The sequence below is a fragment of the Pipistrellus kuhlii genome, unplaced genomic scaffold (genome assembly GCF_014108245.1).
Source record: "Pipistrellus kuhlii isolate mPipKuh1 unplaced genomic scaffold, mPipKuh1.p scaffold_m20_p_22, whole genome shotgun sequence".
Taxonomy (NCBI): domain Eukaryota; kingdom Metazoa; phylum Chordata; class Mammalia; order Chiroptera; family Vespertilionidae; genus Pipistrellus; species Pipistrellus kuhlii.
Window position 1 is genome coordinate 11588536 of NW_023425521.1, and position 19087 is coordinate 11607622.

At 32.9% G+C, this 19087-nt stretch overlaps 1 protein-coding gene across 11 annotated transcripts in view; it reads right to left on the reverse strand.

The window, feature by feature from the left end:
* Positions 1–19087, reverse strand: part of BCAS3 (BCAS3 microtubule associated cell migration factor) — a 457087-nt gene that overhangs the window by 332555 nt on the left and 105445 nt on the right. For all 11 annotated transcript variants that reach the window (XM_036451745.2, XM_036451750.2, XM_036451747.2 and 8 more), the window contains exons 11-13: positions 18188–18271; positions 11927–12097; positions 5399–5492 (exon numbers count right to left, since the gene is read on the reverse strand). In XM_036451745.2, the coding sequence (XP_036307638.1) occupies positions 5399–5492; positions 11927–12097; positions 18188–18271 (349 nt within the window). The remainder of the gene's footprint in view (positions 1–5398; positions 5493–11926; positions 12098–18187; positions 18272–19087) is intronic.

Genomic DNA, 19087 nt, shown 5'->3' on the forward strand with positions numbered 1-19087 from the left:
AATTCAAGAAAGGAAGGATAGTATTTTGAAAAGAACAAAGAAACAGAGCCTCTGAGACCTGTGGGACACTATCAAGGAGATGAATCTATGAATCATGGAGTTCCAAAGGAAAGAAGAGGAAAACAAAAAGCAGAAAGAATGTTTAAAAAATATATAATGACTGATAAAAAGGAAAAGATAAAAAAGAAAATAAACAGTAACTAAGAAGTCCTAAATTTAATTGAAAGGGACTTACACCACCCATATTGAAGCTGCCCAGATCTAAACATGGAGGCCTTTTTGGCACTTCCCACCAAATCATAAGTGTTGCCATTAAATATGTGTTTTAATTCAGGACTCAGAGTCATAGCTAATAAACAAGAATGGGAAGGAGAAATTGAAAAACAAAATGAATGCAGCTGCTGAACAAAAAATTTCACAGCTCTATTTAATGGCATCCCTTAATTTCTTTTCTGAGTGGTCACATACAAGATTGAACCTCATACCACTGACTCACACAACCTACTTTTCCCCTTAATTCACTTTAGAGTTATTCCATCATGTACATATACATTGCTTTTAATGTGGACAACGGATCTTGTTTATTCTTGAATTCTGATGTCCAGGACATTTTAATAGTTCTGTCATCTAAAAATATGTTTTTCTAAAAAAGAAAAGAGAGAGAGAGAGAGAGAGAGCGAGAGAGAGAGACACTAAGAAATTTCTTTATATTCCTAGTATAATACAGGTAAAGATTAGAGAAAAAATCAATTTGTTTTTTGTTTTAATGAACTTCCCTAAACTTATAAACACTATAGTTATTATTGCCCACACCACAGTCCCTATGAAAAAACCTTTAACCAAAAGGATTAATTAATCTTATTATTACATAGGCAAAAGTTAAAACTTACTGGTATGAAAAAATTAAAATATGTATGGGTATATGTAAAGAAAAACTGGAGGATATTATTGGTGGAGGATCTACACATTATATTTTGAAAAATACCAATTTAAATAAAAATTCATAAGTACTGTGTTAAGGACCACTTCATTTTGTACTTATATGTACAAAATACCAATTAATAAATGTTCAGAAGCTAACAAAAATAATTCAGCCAGATAACAGAAAACTGCCTCATTTTATAACATAAGTAAATTTACAGAGAAGGAATTATACAAAGGTTGATAGAAAATTCATCATTTGATCTCCCAAAAATATTCTTAAACTGTAAAATAAATTGTTAAATAAATAATATCTACTAAGGTAGGGGTGTCGAACTCAATAAGAGAAGGGGCCAAAATCTAAAATCCAGCCTAAATCGCGGGCCAAATGGTTTACTGAACAGTCATAAACTGTCATTGTGATGGAAACGCAGCGGAGTGCAGTGATGACAGCGCGGTGCGGGCCACATTGCAAGGCCTGGCGGGACGGATTTGGCCCGCGGGCCTTGTGTTTGACATATGTATACTAAGGTATCCATGCATTTACAAATGGCAATGCAGCTTCTTAACTCAAATAATTCATATGTATGTTTTTCTATCTTAATCTGGGAGGGTTGGATAAAACAAGAAACATGATACAGAAACTTGACAAATAAATTACCAACTAACGTTAGGAGCTGGATAACAGTTGGCACTCATAGCCATTCACTGGCTATGCTTTAAAAAAACAAAACAAAACATACATACACACACACACACACACACACACACACACACACAAGCAAGGCTTTCAAATCATTGAGAATTAAATATTTTATATATGCACTTGTGCCATACTCAAGCAATATCAGTCATATTCTGAATAGTAAAAATACATAGAGCTGAACAGTAAATAACCAAGATAAATTGTAAGCAAATGTATGAAATCTCGGCCTACCAGCATCTATATTTTGCAGACCAATTTTGTGAGTGGTTGCTGAGTTATGAACCCTCCATTTAATTCAAATATTTAAATAGGTACAAAGCATTTATAAAATGTTGCAGAAATGGCAATGCATTGAAATATCTCTACCACATAAGAAATTGATCAGTCCATGGTATAGATTCTGCTTCACAATCTGTGTTAAATGTGCCATATTTTATTTGCCTCTTTCTCTCAACTAATATTTTATTATATGCCAAGCACTGAATCATTATTTCCTAGCTAATTAACTTTAAGGTTACAGTTTAGAACTGAATTCCCCTTGAAGAACGTTGCCCAATAGTCAAAGACCAGGTTGGAAGTCATCTCATCTAGCAGGCTCTCCTATCTCCAAAGGAGATTCTCCTTCCTTATGTCCCTATCACACCAGCAAAACTCTCTCTGAATCACCATGTCTGAGCCAGGCAATGGGAATGGAGTCTCCAGTTAAAAGAAAGAGTTCGTTTCTAATGTGTTAGTTGAAAGTCATACATGGACTCAAGCATTTTTCGTGCAATAAACTTTTTAACAACATGGTGAAGCCTCTTTCAAAGACTAATATTTTTTAAAAGACAAAGTAAAATACTTAAAATATATGGTTTTAGTTCATATGTTAAAATATAAGCTTTACCATAATTTTGAACCATAAAAATATTTAGAGAATAACATAAAAAGAAATGTGCAATCAAGGCATAAAAAGAGATGAAGGAAGTGCATATTAGTAATAGAAGCCAATCTGAAATGGCTACCTACTGAAAGATCCAATATATGGCATTCTCCAAAAACCAAAAGTATGGAAACAGTGGGAAAATCAGTGGTTGTCGGGGTTCAAAGGAGGGAGGAATGAACAGACAGAGCAAAGGGGATTCTTAGGTGAGTAAGACTATACGGTGTAGTATTATACTGGTGGATACATGTCACTACATATTTGTCAAAACCCACAGAATATAAACTAAGAGTGAATCCAAATGTAAACTGGAACTCAGAGGCTAACTAGGTAAACAAATATTTAAAGAAATAATTACTATATGATCCATAAATGCAAAAGAAGTAGGTATAAATATAAAAATTTTAAATCTTACCATAAAAACACTAACTAGAAAGTTCAAAAAAATTCAAAGGCAAATGTAGATCAAAGTTATGAAATAATAGTTTTCTAGAATTAATTGCTAGACAATGACATTCTTTATGTTATATAATATGTTCTTATTATAAAAGAAAGCTATAGATAGGAAAAAATAAAGCTTCCAATGTCTGAAGCATTCTGACTAGGGTAATGTGAAATATACATTAATACAAAAGAGATCTGACATAACAGATGGCCTATCAAAATGAGTCATACTGGTTACTCCAAGTGAAGTACTATAAGGAACAGAACTTCCAGACTCTTTCTTCAAATTTAACTTAATTCCCACAACATTCAGAGCACTTCAATAAATCATTGTCTTCATTAATTAAATCAATCCTACCAATCAACAATCACTACAAAAATCTTCCTCTCTATCAAAAATGACTAATTAAGGTATTAGAAGAAAGATTATTCAAAGTACTCTATATTATCTGCTTACCATCATTCTTTATTTGAGAAGAAGGGGAAGATGGATCTTTACATCAAGTTTAACTAATAGGATCATTTCTGAAGAATAAGATAAAATGGCATTTTCTTCAGACACATCAACCAAAGAAATAAGATCTAAAAGGACTGTAAATTTATGAAGACTATTTCAGCTCTGAAAGCAAGAGAACAATTTTATTTATGAACAAAATATTTTAAAATTAATTCCACTGGAGTAGAATTCTGCCACTGGAAGTATTAAACCAATTCCTAACAATGAAAACTGGTAATTAAAGGGAAAGATTTAAGCATTTAATCTCTGCCTTTTACATATAGGATAACTGTGGTTCGTTACTGGTTGGTGAAAGGGGAGAAAAATGATAGAAGAATAGCAGATAATCAATGCAGAAAACACAATACAATCAGAAAAACCACCATTATAATATAGCCTTCAATGTAACAAAACTATTAAGTAAAAAGTTGTTTCAGAAATGAGGCCAAAAAACACTACAGACTACGTGCTAATCGCCACAAGAGAAACCTCTCTCCAATATGCAGACATTTGATGGGTCACTAACTTCTCTATATGATCAAACACAGTTACCATAAATTGCAAGACAACCTGATATTACTAGTATATTTCTCTTGTTGAGATGGAATAATGTAGACAGTAATACTTATGATGTTTTTTTTTTTTAAATCCTTAGCCTGAATGTTATTTAAAAGCCTCTTTAGAGAATAAGGAAAACATATTATAATGAAAAAAATATGACAAGTACAGAATTTGCATAAGATAACTGGTCTGGGCACTACAAAAAAGAAAAGGTGGAAGTTATAAGTTGGATTAAAAGGATGCAAAGAGACATGAAAAAATGCAAGAAGTGAAATTTAATTGGAACTTAGTTTGAAGTAGCTGGAGAATACACTTTTGAGACCACTGGGGATTTTTTATTTTTTTTTAATCCTCACCCAATGATATGTTTATTGTTTTTAGATTGGGAAAGGGAAAGGGGAAGAGAGAGAAAAAAGAAAAGAGAGGGAAACAGAGAGAGACAGAGACAGAGAGAGAAACATCAATGTGAGAGAGAAACATGCACTGGTTGCATCCCAAATGAGCCCCGACTGGGGGAGCCTCAGCCTTTTGGTATGTGAGATGACACTCCAATCAACTGAGCTACCCAGACAGGGAAATTTTAAATTTGGCTTGGATATTAGATAATATAGTATGTTAGTTTTCTGAACTAAATATAATTTTTGGCTATATAGAAAGGGGTCTTTATTCTTAGGAAATGCATTGTTCATTTGTGATGGGTGAAATTTATAATATGTGGAACTTTCATTCAAATGGTTCAGCAAAATACACATACATATATATAAAGTAAATTAAAATGTGAACACCTGTTTAATGAAGGTTGTGATATGTGGGTCATTATTATACTAACATTTATATATGTTCTTATGTTTGAAATTGTTTTATAATAAAAAGTTGGGGGGGAAACAAAAGACAATAGAGCATTCCACATTGCTTTAACATTACTCCTTACCACATGCTTTAAGAACCAGAAAAACAAAAGCACCACAAAAAAAGGGGGGGAAATATAAGTAAACTAGTTTATAAAATGTGACAATGAAATGACACTTGAAGTTACAAAGAAAATTCCATTCACATACATTAATATGTTGGCTGAAATACTGAAGTTCTTGGCTTAATTGTAATTGCAACTCAACAACACTGTTTACTGACTGCTGCTTTCACCACATTATTGTGAGTAAAGCTAATGTTTACAGGGTTTCTAAATTTTATAATAAATTCATTCATTCAATAACCAGTTACTGAAACTACTTGCTTTTGTTATGTACACTGGCACACTGAAGAAAAACGAGATTCGTGTTTCAGATATTCCATTTCTAAAAAAATCAATTGGAAAGCCCATGATATAAATGGGGGAAAACAAACATACCACTTATGTTAAAAGCCATACAGCACACTGGTTTTTCATGAGCCGGGAAGTGGGCCACAATACCATCACTGTCAGAATCCTCGCTCAGAAGCACCTTTACAAAAATAAAAAGGCAAAGGTTAATGGAAGTTAACCTTTAATCACTAATTACTGAGTTTGAAGATATACACAGTAATACCACAATGCCTGTAACCAAATATCATGCTTCTATTTTATTATAAAATTATTCTTGCCACTAAAAAGTGAAAATACCACTTCAGGAATGAGGAAGCGATATAATAAGACCCCAGCAGATCAATTATATAAACTCTAAACAGTTAGTTAACTTGACTATAGGTGACAGAGACAATCATTCCTAGAAGTGTAGGTTCACAAAACAACAGCAGCAGCAAATAAAATCAAATCAGCTATGTAGAGCTTTATCCAATGACAGGAACATATAGCTCTTATGGCCTGCTGAAAAATTCTTGCCCATGATTGGAATAAAACAAGGAAAAACAACATAATAGCTTAAACACAATGTGGTGTTTTTTGTGTGTGTGTGTTTCCACCCCCCCCCCCCCAACCCCTCAAAACAATTACTCATAAAATTTTTAAGTAGAAAAGTACTGGTCTTTTAATCTGTAGTTCATAAAATCAGTATATTAAAGCAGATAGCTTTAAATCTCAAATTTGTTCCCCTTAATTTTCTTCAGGAGTTTAATAGTTTTAGGTATCATGGTTAGGTCTACGATGGATTTAAGTTCATTTTTGTATATGGTGTAAGGTAAGAGGCCGCCTTCTTTCTTTTGTAGTTAATCATCCAATTTTCCCAGTGTCATTTATTGTGTAGTTTGGGAACCCTTACTGAAAATCTTTTGCACTTGTATGTACGGGTGTATTTCTGTGCTCTTCTATTCTACATATCTACATATCTATCCTTATGCCACGTATTGCTGTATAGTATGTTTTGAAATAATGAAATGTGAGGACTCCAATCATGTTCTTTTTTCAAGATTGTTTTTGCTTTTCTGGGTCTCTTAAGATCCGTAAGAATTTTAGGGTGGGATTTTGATAGAACTGCATTTAATATGTATATCACTTTGGGTGGTATGGATATTTTAACAACATTACATTTTAAAATCCACATGTGTGAGATGTTTTTCCACTTGTATCATCTTGGAATTCTCTTAACTATGTTTTACAGTTTTCGGTATACAAGTCTTTCACCCTCTTGTTTTAAGTTTATTGCTAATAGTTTGTTTTTTTAAACCAACAACATTGGCAAACCTTCAATTGGACTAATAAAAAATTAAGTTAATATTACACTGTTGCATACTATGATTTCTTATATAACATTCTAGTAGAGAACTATTACTGCTTTTCAGGAGAAAGGGATAGAGGTTGATTGAAGGATGGGCTTGAATACAAAAAAAAAAGTGTGTGTTAAACTATCTAGTATCTTAATTGTGGTGGATTATGTTAATTATATTCATCTAGACATGAGATACAATTTGATAGAGCTATATATATCCACATACAAATACAAATGAATGCAGGTAAAACTAATGCTGAGAGGTGAATACAGTCTAAAGCTTAGTAACAGTGATATGCCATTGTCAATTTCCTGGTTTTTATATTGTTCTACACCTGGAAGAATCTGGATGAGAGCACATGGACAAATGTTCAACGTACTATGTGTTTAAAATTATTTCAAAATTAAAATGCTAGCTGCAAGCTTTTGGATTTCTCTCTGTCTAGTATGTTATAGATAGTATCTCACTGTATTACCAACACCTCTGTGACAAGTGAAGTCATGGCCATAGATTTTATAACATTTGAATATATTTTTTCTATGATATATTTGGTTTTTGCATATTTTCCTATTTTAACTCAATCTTACAAGACTCCCTTTCTTTTTATATATGATATAATCCTTTACCTCTCCTTCCAACACAATTAGTATTGCATGCTAGAGTCTAGTTGATGGTACTAATACAGAAGTCATCAAGCAAAAGGCACATTAATCTTGGAGCACAGCAAAGCCTCATACCACTACATAGGATTCTTTGAATCTTGTTTTTAAGAGCTTCACAAATCTAATAACAAGATACTTTTGGAAGGATTCTCTCCCATTGCATTAGCACCTTGACTAAAGTCAATAAAACTGGAGATATCCCCATACAATTGTCTTAAGACATTTAATTTTTACTCACCACTTAACTAAACAGGCTGAAGCCCTAAATATATGCAGTAAAGCAATGACTATATTAAAACAAAGCAATGCGCCGAGACTGGTTTGGCTCAATGGATAGAGCGTCGGCTTGGGGACTGAAGGGTCCCGGGTTCGATTCCGGTCAAGGGCATGTACGTTGGTTGCAGGCATATCCCTAGTAGGGGGTGTGCAAGAGGCAGCTGATCGATGACTCTCTCTCATCGATGTTTCTGACTCTCTATCTCTCTCCCTTCCTCTCTGTACAAAATCAATAAAATATATATTAAAAAAAACAAAAAAAAAAAAAAAAAAAAAAAAAAAACAAAGCAATGCATTTTAACTGATACAAAGTAAATAAGCCTTTATCATATGAACAAAAAGATACACCAAACACCTAAGGAACCATTAAATTATTATGAATAACACATGTACTCAAGGCAAGATAGCTCAAATTTATGTCATCATTCTGGAGTATTTTTTTATTAGAGACTTTGCCACATTGCTAATTCCAATTACATAAATGTATAAATGCAAATTATACAACTTATCTTAGGCAAGAAATGCTTTTAAATAAAAATGAAAGTAACACAGATAAAAATGTACATGAAGTCAATGAAATTCTTTCTTCATTAATGCAGTTACTACACAATGATCCCAACATCATAAAATCAAACTAATCAATTTAGTATTAGAAATATGGTGAATAAAATTTTATACACCACCAATGTAAACATGAAATTATCTTTATTAAAGGCTCAATGGATTTAAAAAGTGAACCTAATGTTAGCTTGAGCTCCTACGATGTATATAAAAAAGCAGAAACATTAAGGAGAAGGTCAAACATCAGTAGGAAAGGGCTAAAATTGATAAATCTATGACATTAACCACTGCAGTGTTCTTATTTAAATACAATCCAGAATAACCTAAAAACAGCCCTGTACTCCAACTGAACTATTTATCAGAGACAAAAATGTCTTCATGACAAAAAACAGATTCCCATTAATAAAAGAAGGGAGGAGGACAGTATTACACTGACAAAATCTTGTTGCTTTAAAAAAATATTTATAATTTTTTTAAATGCATATAGCAACTAACCATTTATTGAACATAAATTTATTTCCTATCTTAAAATATTTAAGTCATTAAAATTTTAGAATATTTTATAAAAAGGAATGAAAATAAGATTATACTTCAAACAAATAATAGAAAATAGAATGTTTCAGTTGAATGTCACTAACCTAAAAGCTATATGAGTCTTATTTTTTAATAAACAGCTTTAGTTGTTTCAAGTGTTAAAATGAATTTATCACAGAAAAAATAACTTTTGCAAATCAACAATCTACAGTTAGTTTCCATGTTTCAAACCTGAGAATTCCATTTTAAAATTATCAAAAGTTACTGAAGAATGGGAGGGGGTGGGAGAGGAGGTATGATGAAAAACATTTGAAAACATATGGCCTATTGTTATGAAATCAGCTTAGTTTTTCTTTTAACATATTCCTACACTTACAAATAATAAAGTAATGACTTACATCTCTATTTCATTAGAGATAATAAGACATAACATTTCCTACTTATAAATGAGCACAAATCTGTCTGTCAACAAAGGCTGGATATTTAACAGACGAACATTACACTCCCCAAACTAGACAATGCTGAGAAGGGTGGTTATTACTCTCAGTAATTGTGGGTGGCCTTGGTGAATTAATTAAGAATCAAAGACAAAAGAAAATAACTTTTCTTTTAACACTTACGAAACATTAAAGGATTCATATATTTAATCCCAATTTTAAAAGAGAACATGTGTATGTGTCCATCAACTTGAACCTATCTAACTAAAACAGCTTTTTTTTAACATATCATTACAGTCAACTGAAAACTTTGCTAACATTTCATTGAAAAGAGTTTTAAACAAGAATATAAGTCTAGCCCTAACCGGTTTGGCTCAGGAGATAGAGTGTGAACCTGCGGACCAAAAGGTCCCAGGTTCGATCCCAGTCAAGGTACCTTGGTTGTGGGCACAGCCCCAGTACGGGGCATACAGTAGGCAGCCGATCGATGTTTCTTTCTTATCGAAGTTTCTAACTCTCTACCCCTCTCCCTTCTTCTCTGTAAAAAAAATCAATAAAATATATATATATTTTTTAAAAGAATAGAAGTTTATAACATAGTTGGTTATCAACAAAGTAAGGATGGGCAGGGTGGAGAATTATTATTATTCTGATTTCAAGTAAAATACAGTAAATAAATTCAATAACCAGAAATTTCAAAAAGATTTTTTTTAATTGCCAATAGGTTCCACTTTCTTAAAATAACAATTGCTCTTATTATAGAAACTAGTACATGAATAGCTGACAAATGCAATCTTTCACAAATGTTGCTCTAGGTCTCATTTTAGAAATAGGTATTAGATTATATTTTATAGTAATGTTCACAAACTAACAGCATTTTAATATTACTTCCTTTAAGAAATGTATTTCAAATATAAAACTATGACACAAAGGAAGAATTATTTGTAAGTACATGAGGGGAAAAACTAAACCAAATGGGTTTCTTATCAACTAAGCATTTTTCCAGGTTTAAATCATTTCTCCTGTTTCTGAACTTAGATTTTAAAAATCTGTTTTAACTGAAGATAGTTAGCTATTATCATGTATGAATTCTAGCATATACTTTGGGGTTTCATGTATTAGGTCTAGTAATAATTAATGTCGTTTTCTAATACTTTTTTTAAATCGAATTTATTTAAACAATACAACAAAATTTAATCAACAATATAGTTGCCGTTGTTTTCTACTACTTGTGCCCAATGCTCAGGAAGCATTTTAATCCCTCTGTTGTAAAATTCTTGTGATTTTGATGCAAAAAATTCGGTCAATGCATTTTTGAGGCATTCTTCATTATTAAATTTTTTTCCAAGAAGAAAGTTTTGCAAAGAACGAAACAAATGGTAATCGGAAGGGGCAATATCAGGAGAATATGCAGGTTGAGGGAGAACTTCCCATTCCAACTGGCGCAGTTTTTCAGCAGTGATTCTTGCAGTATGCGGTCGTGCGTTATCGTGGTGAAGAATTACACCCTTCCGATTAATCAGCGCGGGTTCTTTTTCTCTTAAAGCTTGGGCTAACCTTTCCAATTGGGCACTATACACTGCACTTGTAATGGTTTGGTTAGATGGTAAAAGTTCATAATGAAGAATTCCTTTAAAATTCCACCAAACACACAACATCACTTTTTCCGCATGCAAGTCAGGTTTTGGCGTGGGCTGCGGAGCCTCATTTTTGTCCAACCATTGAGGCCGCCTTTTCAAATTAACATACAGCACCCATTCTTCATTTCCGGTAACAATTTGCTCTAAAAACGGCAAACGGTTTTGACGAGAGAGGAGCGAACTGCAAATTGTGACTCTTTGATTACGGTTGTTGTCGGTCAACTCATGAGGATCCCATTTTCCAAACTTTTGGACTTTGCCAAGTGCACGCAATTGATTGGAAATTGTTTTTTGTGAACAATTTAAAGTTGTCGCAAGCTCTTGTTGGGTAATTTGAGGATTTTGCACCAAAAGAGCTTGAAGAGCTTCTTGATCAAAATTGAACACACGGCCTCGACCACTCTTGTCATCTAACGAAAAATTTCCCTCGCGAAATTTCTCAAACCAACGCTGGCATTTTCTGGCGCTAACTGCATCTTGACCAAGAGCACTACAGATGTTTTTTGCAGCCTCACTTGCTTTTCTTCCTAATTGGAACTCGTAAAGCATGCAGTGCCGAATATGCTCTTCATCCGCAATCTTCTTAGCCCTAGTTTTGCAACAAAAACCAAACCAAACACAAACTTTTTCAAGCAAAACTTGTTAATTGCACTTCACACGTTCTGTAGATACCACGTGTTTGAAGGTTATGTCAATACAAGTCAACCCCAAGCAAGATTTTAAACGAATGTTTAAAAACGACATTAATTATTACTAGACCCGATATTTTCATATTTATAAGGAACTATCTATAATAAAATTTTATAGTATTCATCTGTAACCATCACAGGCAATCGTTTTTTTAAATTACCCCTAAGATCCTGTTGATCTATGAGCAAATATCTGCCTGGGAAACACATGTCCTAATGGAACCTCAATTTTACCTTCAGGTTTAATGGATTTATAAAATTTGAAATAAAAGGTTCTAACATATTCCTCATCATTTTGAGGGGAGGAGTGGGAAGAATCTAACCAAAAATAACCTTGATTTCTAGAAATCCAGATTAACAATCTGATCCCAAAGAACACCCTCATTCAGCCAGCCCTCTGCAGAAAACGGATGACACGCATCGCAAGTTCGTACCTGGCCTTCTCCAACTGTTTCTGTGTCTATTACGGTGATGATGCCTGGGACCAAAGGACTCCGCCTCGAATTACTGTGCATGGCAACATCATCCTCCGTCACACCTGAAGGCAGCGTGCCTGTCAGCTGAGTCACCACTTTCCCAACCATCGTCAGGCCGGTTTTCAAAGTCTGTACAATGAAAGGTAAAAATTTATAAATGACTTCCTATCAGTGTATGAATTCTTTGTAGAACTATGCATTTGTTAGTTTCCTACCCATTACGTTCTTTTTTTTTTCTGACGAGCCTATAAGTAGCAGCGAACATCACAGAAATTCAGTCTGACTTTTCGTGTGACTGTGAATTCGGCGACAGTTTGAGGGAATGCTATCGGTACAGCCCCAAAGTAATCATGGTGAGAATAAAGCCATCAGTAAATATCTAAAAAAAAGCTTTGTCTCACATGAGGATACAATTATATTTTATAAAAATTACGTTCCCCTCTTCTTAATGTATATAATTTAAGACATGTGACATAGTAGAAGTAGGATAATATTCTACTTCTTCAGATAGTGTAAATTTAAATTTAAAACTATTTTTTAGCATGAAAGGGACTGGGATGATCTGGTAGAATTCCTGTGAAAAAAGATCATGCTTCCAAAGATAATTTATAAGATGCTGTTATATAAGATTGTACATCAGGTTCTGACATGTGAAAAATACAGTCTCCAACCAACATACTAATTACTAGATGAATGAAATATCATATAAAATTAGGAAAGAAGATTCTTTTTTCTCTGATAACAGAAAACAATTCAATATAATGCTTCTAAAATGCAATTTTAATTAAAAATAACTTAAGCTGCTTTGTAATTACATTTTACTTCCACTTCATTCAAAGTAAATAGACAAAAGTAATGTGTGTGATTATTTTTTATTTTATGGGAATCTGATCTAATTAGTCACATATGCATTAGCAAGCAATAAGGTTAAGGTAATGTTTGGGGGCATTGTCTAAAAGGAAGAAAGCTAGAGCATAAAGAAAATTGTGTTTGATAAACATTGGAAAAATACCTAGTCATTAGAGACTAAATAAGTAATCTAGATTAAAGGAAGGGATAGATCAAAAATTACATATTATACACTCAACCAGAAATATTTCTCCAATTCTCACATTGTGAGAAAAGTTTTTATTAGAATAATTCAAATTAATTTTTAGTCAGGTGACTCTTTTAAAAATAATTGTGGGAAATAAATGTGGATTTAAACCCCAATTAGATTAAGTTTCAAAAGGAAATGTATTTTCCAAAGAAATTTTCCGTTAAAACACCACAGGATTAATATTAGTAATTTATGCATTATTTTACTCTAGTTATGTTCTATGGAACCTTTACTATGAGTGTGGGATTGGTTAAGGCTCTAAACATAAGTGATCTCTATAGATATCCTCAAACAACTCAGTTTAAGAGAAAACTGAGGCTACAGAAATTAAGCACACCTAGCCAATGACAAAGCCAGAATTTAAAACTAGGGTTATCTATCTCCAAAGCTTGAATTTAACTGCTCTCCAGTATTTCCTTATAAGCTATCCCTGTTACTACTTGTGATCTCACACTTCATGACACACACATATTCTGGGGAGGAGGGAGAGAGGAAGACTATAACACTGTATTTTAATAAATACTTAAATAAATGACCACCAAAGCCATTTGCTAAATTCAAACAAAAAGATATAACTTACAGCTGATTGAAACCAGAAGAAAAAAAAAGCCACAAATCAATTGTAACTGTTTTGTTTAGTGCTAAAAACTCAAACTGCAGTGATTATAAAACACAGTAGCGTTCCTCAATTAGCAGCCAAACATTTGTTTCAATAATTCACAAGAAATGACTTACAAAGAGTCTGTTAGGTTGTTGTTAAGAAAGCCTCTGAAGGACCAACAAAATCAGGCGCCACGGAGTATTGATGTCAGAAGCTCGCCAGGAAGCCTTATTAACCTCTGAGATGCTTCCGCTGATGTACTGACTCCATTAATGCTAATGGAGATGCTCCCACTTACACGGAGCTACTGCCCCTTTATCAAAGACAGCCTTACAGGTTTAAAGTCTTCGCTTGTACATCCTCCCCATGTGCCCTTGGGCCTATTTTTTTCATGCTCTTATACCAATGAATAGGAACAAACTAAAACAACTGGAGCACACAGAAAGTGGGAAATAAGTACCAAAGCAAACCACAAGTTAAACAGGAAAGTTCACATAAAAGAATTGGGAAAAAACTCAGGGATGGGGGGACCAGGGTGGTATATTTCTTAGGCAAGGGCTCATATTACATGAAGAGTTACAGATATTTCTCATTAAAAAAATAAAATAAAATAAGTAATGACTACCAGTGGGGCCATGTTATTAAAACTTAACGGTCATCAAATCTGCACTTTGTATAGTAAATGACAAGACAGTATTGTCTATCATAGCTTACTAACTTCCAAATAAGGTCTAGTGCAGGAGGTGAGAGAGGGGTGCTAGACGTTTTCTACATTAGTATAGACCTTTGCTTCTAGAAGAAATTTGTTTCCGTGTCACATCAATTAGTAGTGTCCAGAAGCTATATAATGTTATTTAATAATTTTCATATGTCATGTTTAGATACCTAAATCACCACACTGTGTAATTAGGCTTTTCACTAGATTTTAGTAGAAAGGTTAAGTGCATGCCTGATGATTTCCTCAAATACATACAAAAGCTAAGGAAAAAAATTAGGAATTAAAAAAACACACCTAACTAGTCCAAATGGATATGTTAATTTAGATAGCGTGTCCTCACAATCTGGGGTATCTAAACTCAAAAGTTCATTGTATATTCAAATAATTTTAAGGGTACTCAAAGAACTATCTGTTTAAAAAAATCATAAATTTATAATGAATGTGAAATAATCCATTATGACCAAAAATTCGAATCAGCATAGTACTTATTCTGTTCTGTTGCAGACAGATTTGTCAAAGGGTCACTAGGCATCTTTAACCTTTCTTGTGCCATATCAGTTGTCCTCCTCATCCATTAGTGCTAATGGTACTGCTCTCACAAAACCTGTTAGTTGTCATTAAGAAGTTATCAGATAACGAGAAAATAGAGGCATTTTTATTAAATCAATTTATCATACTGGGGTTAAAACACATTAAAAGGAAAACTCAACTAAGACAATTACAGCGTAACTAGAAATTGTGGAACAAGATTTTATAAATTTATCAAAATAATCCAATTTAAACAATTTCAAAATTGAGTTTTTCCTTTATCACCACCACAGAGAATTTATCGCTATCATATTCTTAAGACAAATAAATTTGTTCAAATTCAAAGGGAAAAATCTAAAACTATAAACTTCAATTTTAAATGCTATTTTGAAAACCCAGAAATTATTTTAAAAAAATAAAATAAAAAATAAAAAAGGAAAAGAAAGGAAAGAAAAGAAAGTATTGCTGCATAAGAGATCCAAATACATATACAATTAATATATTTACACTTATCATTGTACAGTGAAAAAAAGAGTAAAAATTAATCCTTCTAAGGTTAAGTACCCTCTATAAATCCAAATCAGAAACTGTCGAAGAAAGAGAAATATTAATCTTTTTGAGAAAGTGATATAATGAAATGATTGTGAATTTATTTTTAAGATAAACATCTTCTTAAAGAGCATGTACTACATGGCTTATAAAATTATTTTTATGTCACATCTCAAAAAATATTAATTACATAGAAATTTAAAAAAAACTGGTAAGAAATAAGAAATTGTATTTTCTATTTTCAATGATAGACTAGGTAAATCAAATTAATCCTCCCCCAAAGAAAACAAGTAGGAAAAATTGGGGTGGGGGGATTTTTTTTTCAACTCTGCTTGAACATATGGAATATTTAATAAGAACGTGAAGAGTTCTTAAGTCAAAATCCAAGAGAACAAGGAAATATTTTAGACCTAGCTGCATTTGATGATTCCAGGGAGGGCTGCTAAGAGACTGAGTGGTGTTTTCGGTAGAGCTGGGGAACGAGGTGGCCATGTTCAAGGGATCAGTTGGTTGACCTTCCCTCCATGCTTTGGGTGGGAACCCAAGGGGTAAAGAATGGATAGAAGAGGGAACCAATAGTAATCATGTTATCAGAGCTATTTCAGGTAAACATTATTTAAAACATTTAATTTCAATCCCTAAAATTGGATTAAAATGACCCAAGACTGACAGTGTTGCAAAACTCTGGTACCTTCTCAAATTTTAAAGTGTTTCTAAAGATTTTTGAAATAAAGTCTGGCAAACCATGAGTCAAAACATTATAAATAAGGACCAGCTGAAATGAACAAACAAAAATTCACCGAAAACGAAACCACATATTGGAGTTATCAGAAACATAATTAAAAATAGGGTGTTTAAACAAGTTGGTAATTTGGTCTGGAAAAAGAGTTCTAGAGAATCAGAAATAATCACTATCCACTAAAATATTTCATCAATGCATATATGTTTTTATGTATATATTGAAATAACCATTCCCTTTTCCCCTCTAAATTGTGTGTGATGCCAGTTGGGGGATCACATTGTAAAATATATAAGTGTCTATCTAATATTAACCCAAAACTAATACAAATTCACATAAAATATAAACTGTAATTTAAAAAAATTATGTAATTAAAAATATTTTAAAAGAAATGTGTAAATTTTAAAATAAATTATATTCATAGTTATATTTTTCCTTCATTTCATAAATTTATAAATAATACAAATAAGCATTACAAACAGACAAATGCAATTAACAAAAATTAAATATTACCACTTTATTCAAGTGCTACTGGAAGAATAATATACATTGCCAGAGATGACAATGAATGTCAATTAACACTACTTTCATTGGTGACCAATGATCTATTGGGAATTGACTGGAGGGTGTGATTATCAACGTAATTTCTTACAGTAAAACGTGGAAGACCTGAGTATATTTTTCACAGTTTGCAATATTGGAGTGTAACAAGTAGGAAGTTCGAGCTTGTTCTTTTCAAAGCATATTTAGTCTAGTCTCATCCCTGCATGTCCACTTTCAGCTAACAGTTAAACAGCTTACCAGTTACTGAATAAAGGAAGTCACTTTCCTTTTATAAGGCACCCAAAAACATAATTATAGCAAAGAAGAGCTGAAAAAATGTCCTACATCACATAACTGAAAATTATTCTACATGATAACACAATGAGCTATCCTGAGGCAAGTGTATGATAGGTCAGTCTAAAAAGAATCGAATATTTGAGAAATGGATCTCTTGTAAATTAACTGAGTAACACTGATGCTACCTAATTACTCTGTCTGAGACTTCCCTTCCTTGAAAGAACCACGATAATTCTGGCATAGACAATAAAGACATGTAAGCAATTTTTTAAATAAAGATTCTGACATCTAAAATATAGAGTGCTGTCAGCATAAAAACATGCTAAAACACATCATGTAAGCACTTGTGATCAATCTTGAAGTATTTTTGTATGTTTCACACGAAAACAGTGTGACCTTTGATTGCCTCCCTGTGGTTTGCTTTAAACTGTTATTCTCTTCTGAATCGTTGTGCTTTTTATTACATGCTGTCATTTAGAATCACTATATCACCCCCTATTATTAGAATTGTTTTGTTGTATACTTCAGAATTCAAAAGGATAGTGATTATAAAAATACCTTATAATCAGCATAAAGTTTACAAGCCATCGTCAAAATTAACCCAAGCACACAGACAGAAAGAAGTCATGTGACAAACATGCAAAGGGCAGCCTGTGACTAAAGGAATCTTAGAATGTGCCAGGGATCTTACTCAGGTTTTCTTAAGGAATACTCCTTTCTTATGCCAACTAAAGATTCTAAGTGTTAAAAGACGCAAAGGGATGTCAGTATAGGTAGAATAATGCTAATCATGCATAAAGAATCCAGAAGTCACTACTTAGGACATGTACAGCTTCTTTCAAAAGTGGGATTAATTACATAACAGACTTTACTCTAGCTAACAGACTTACATATTTAGTACTGAATAACTATAAACCCTATAATCATCACAATAGAAAATAGAGTTTTACTTATGAACTTTAAGAAATTAGATACCTAATCACTGAGCCACCAATTCTCATGAGACACGAAGTAAGTCTGACTTACTCCTTAAGGTTATTACTTTTGTGGATGAAAAGGGAAGAGATAATCTCAATCAAACTCAGTGGAGAAACTTGACAATTACTCCAAATAATCACAACTCCCAGAGACTACTGGATACTCACTTTAGCAGCACTAATGACCGTGGCAGTATAAGACTGAATGTTGTCCCCACAGGCTCCACCACGGGACTGATGACATCGAATCAACTGGAAAAAGAGAGACAGAGAGAAACCAGAAAGTCATTTCTATTAAACTGTTTAACTCTACAGGCTATTAGGACAGAGCTTATTTACCATGCATAATGATGGTGGTGGGTGGAAATGTTTGTACAACTGTATTTCATACAAACAGCCAAAAGCCCTGCTCAGACACTTTTAGCCCTTTTTATAATCTACTGGTGCCATTCAGGCCGTTTCATGCTCAAATGCAATTTTTAATTACAAGATGAATAGTCTTTAAGAATTCATAAACTCTGAAATGGAGGAATTTGGGATCTGGCAGCCTTTCCACAAATAAAATTTAAAAACATAATCAAAGGACTTAGACATGACTTCCTAACATTAAATATTTAACATGCTAGCAAATTAGAGGTTTTGTCCTCTTAATTCCTACATAAAGATTGTAAAAGGAAACCTAAAAAAAATAGACAAAAGATTGTGCCATATTTTCATTTTCAACTGTGTCAGGGTAAAAGTGGCATAAATTATGCATAAATCAACTATGACACATATATTAGCTATCCACTTCAGAGGGCTTACTAGTTCTACATTAGAATGAAAAAGATAGGCCCTTATTCATGTCTGATGTAAATATATTAACCTGCCAATTTTCAGAGTGAATCACTATTTTGACAAACAAGATTCTCTCATGCGCAGAGCAACAAACTGGTATTAAATTCTCCACTGCTCCTACATTTCCTAAATTTGGAGGATGGGGGCTAGGGGAACATATATATTTATACATTATCATTAGCCAAATCCTTACTACATTTGTAATGTAAATAACAATAGAGTGTTAGAACG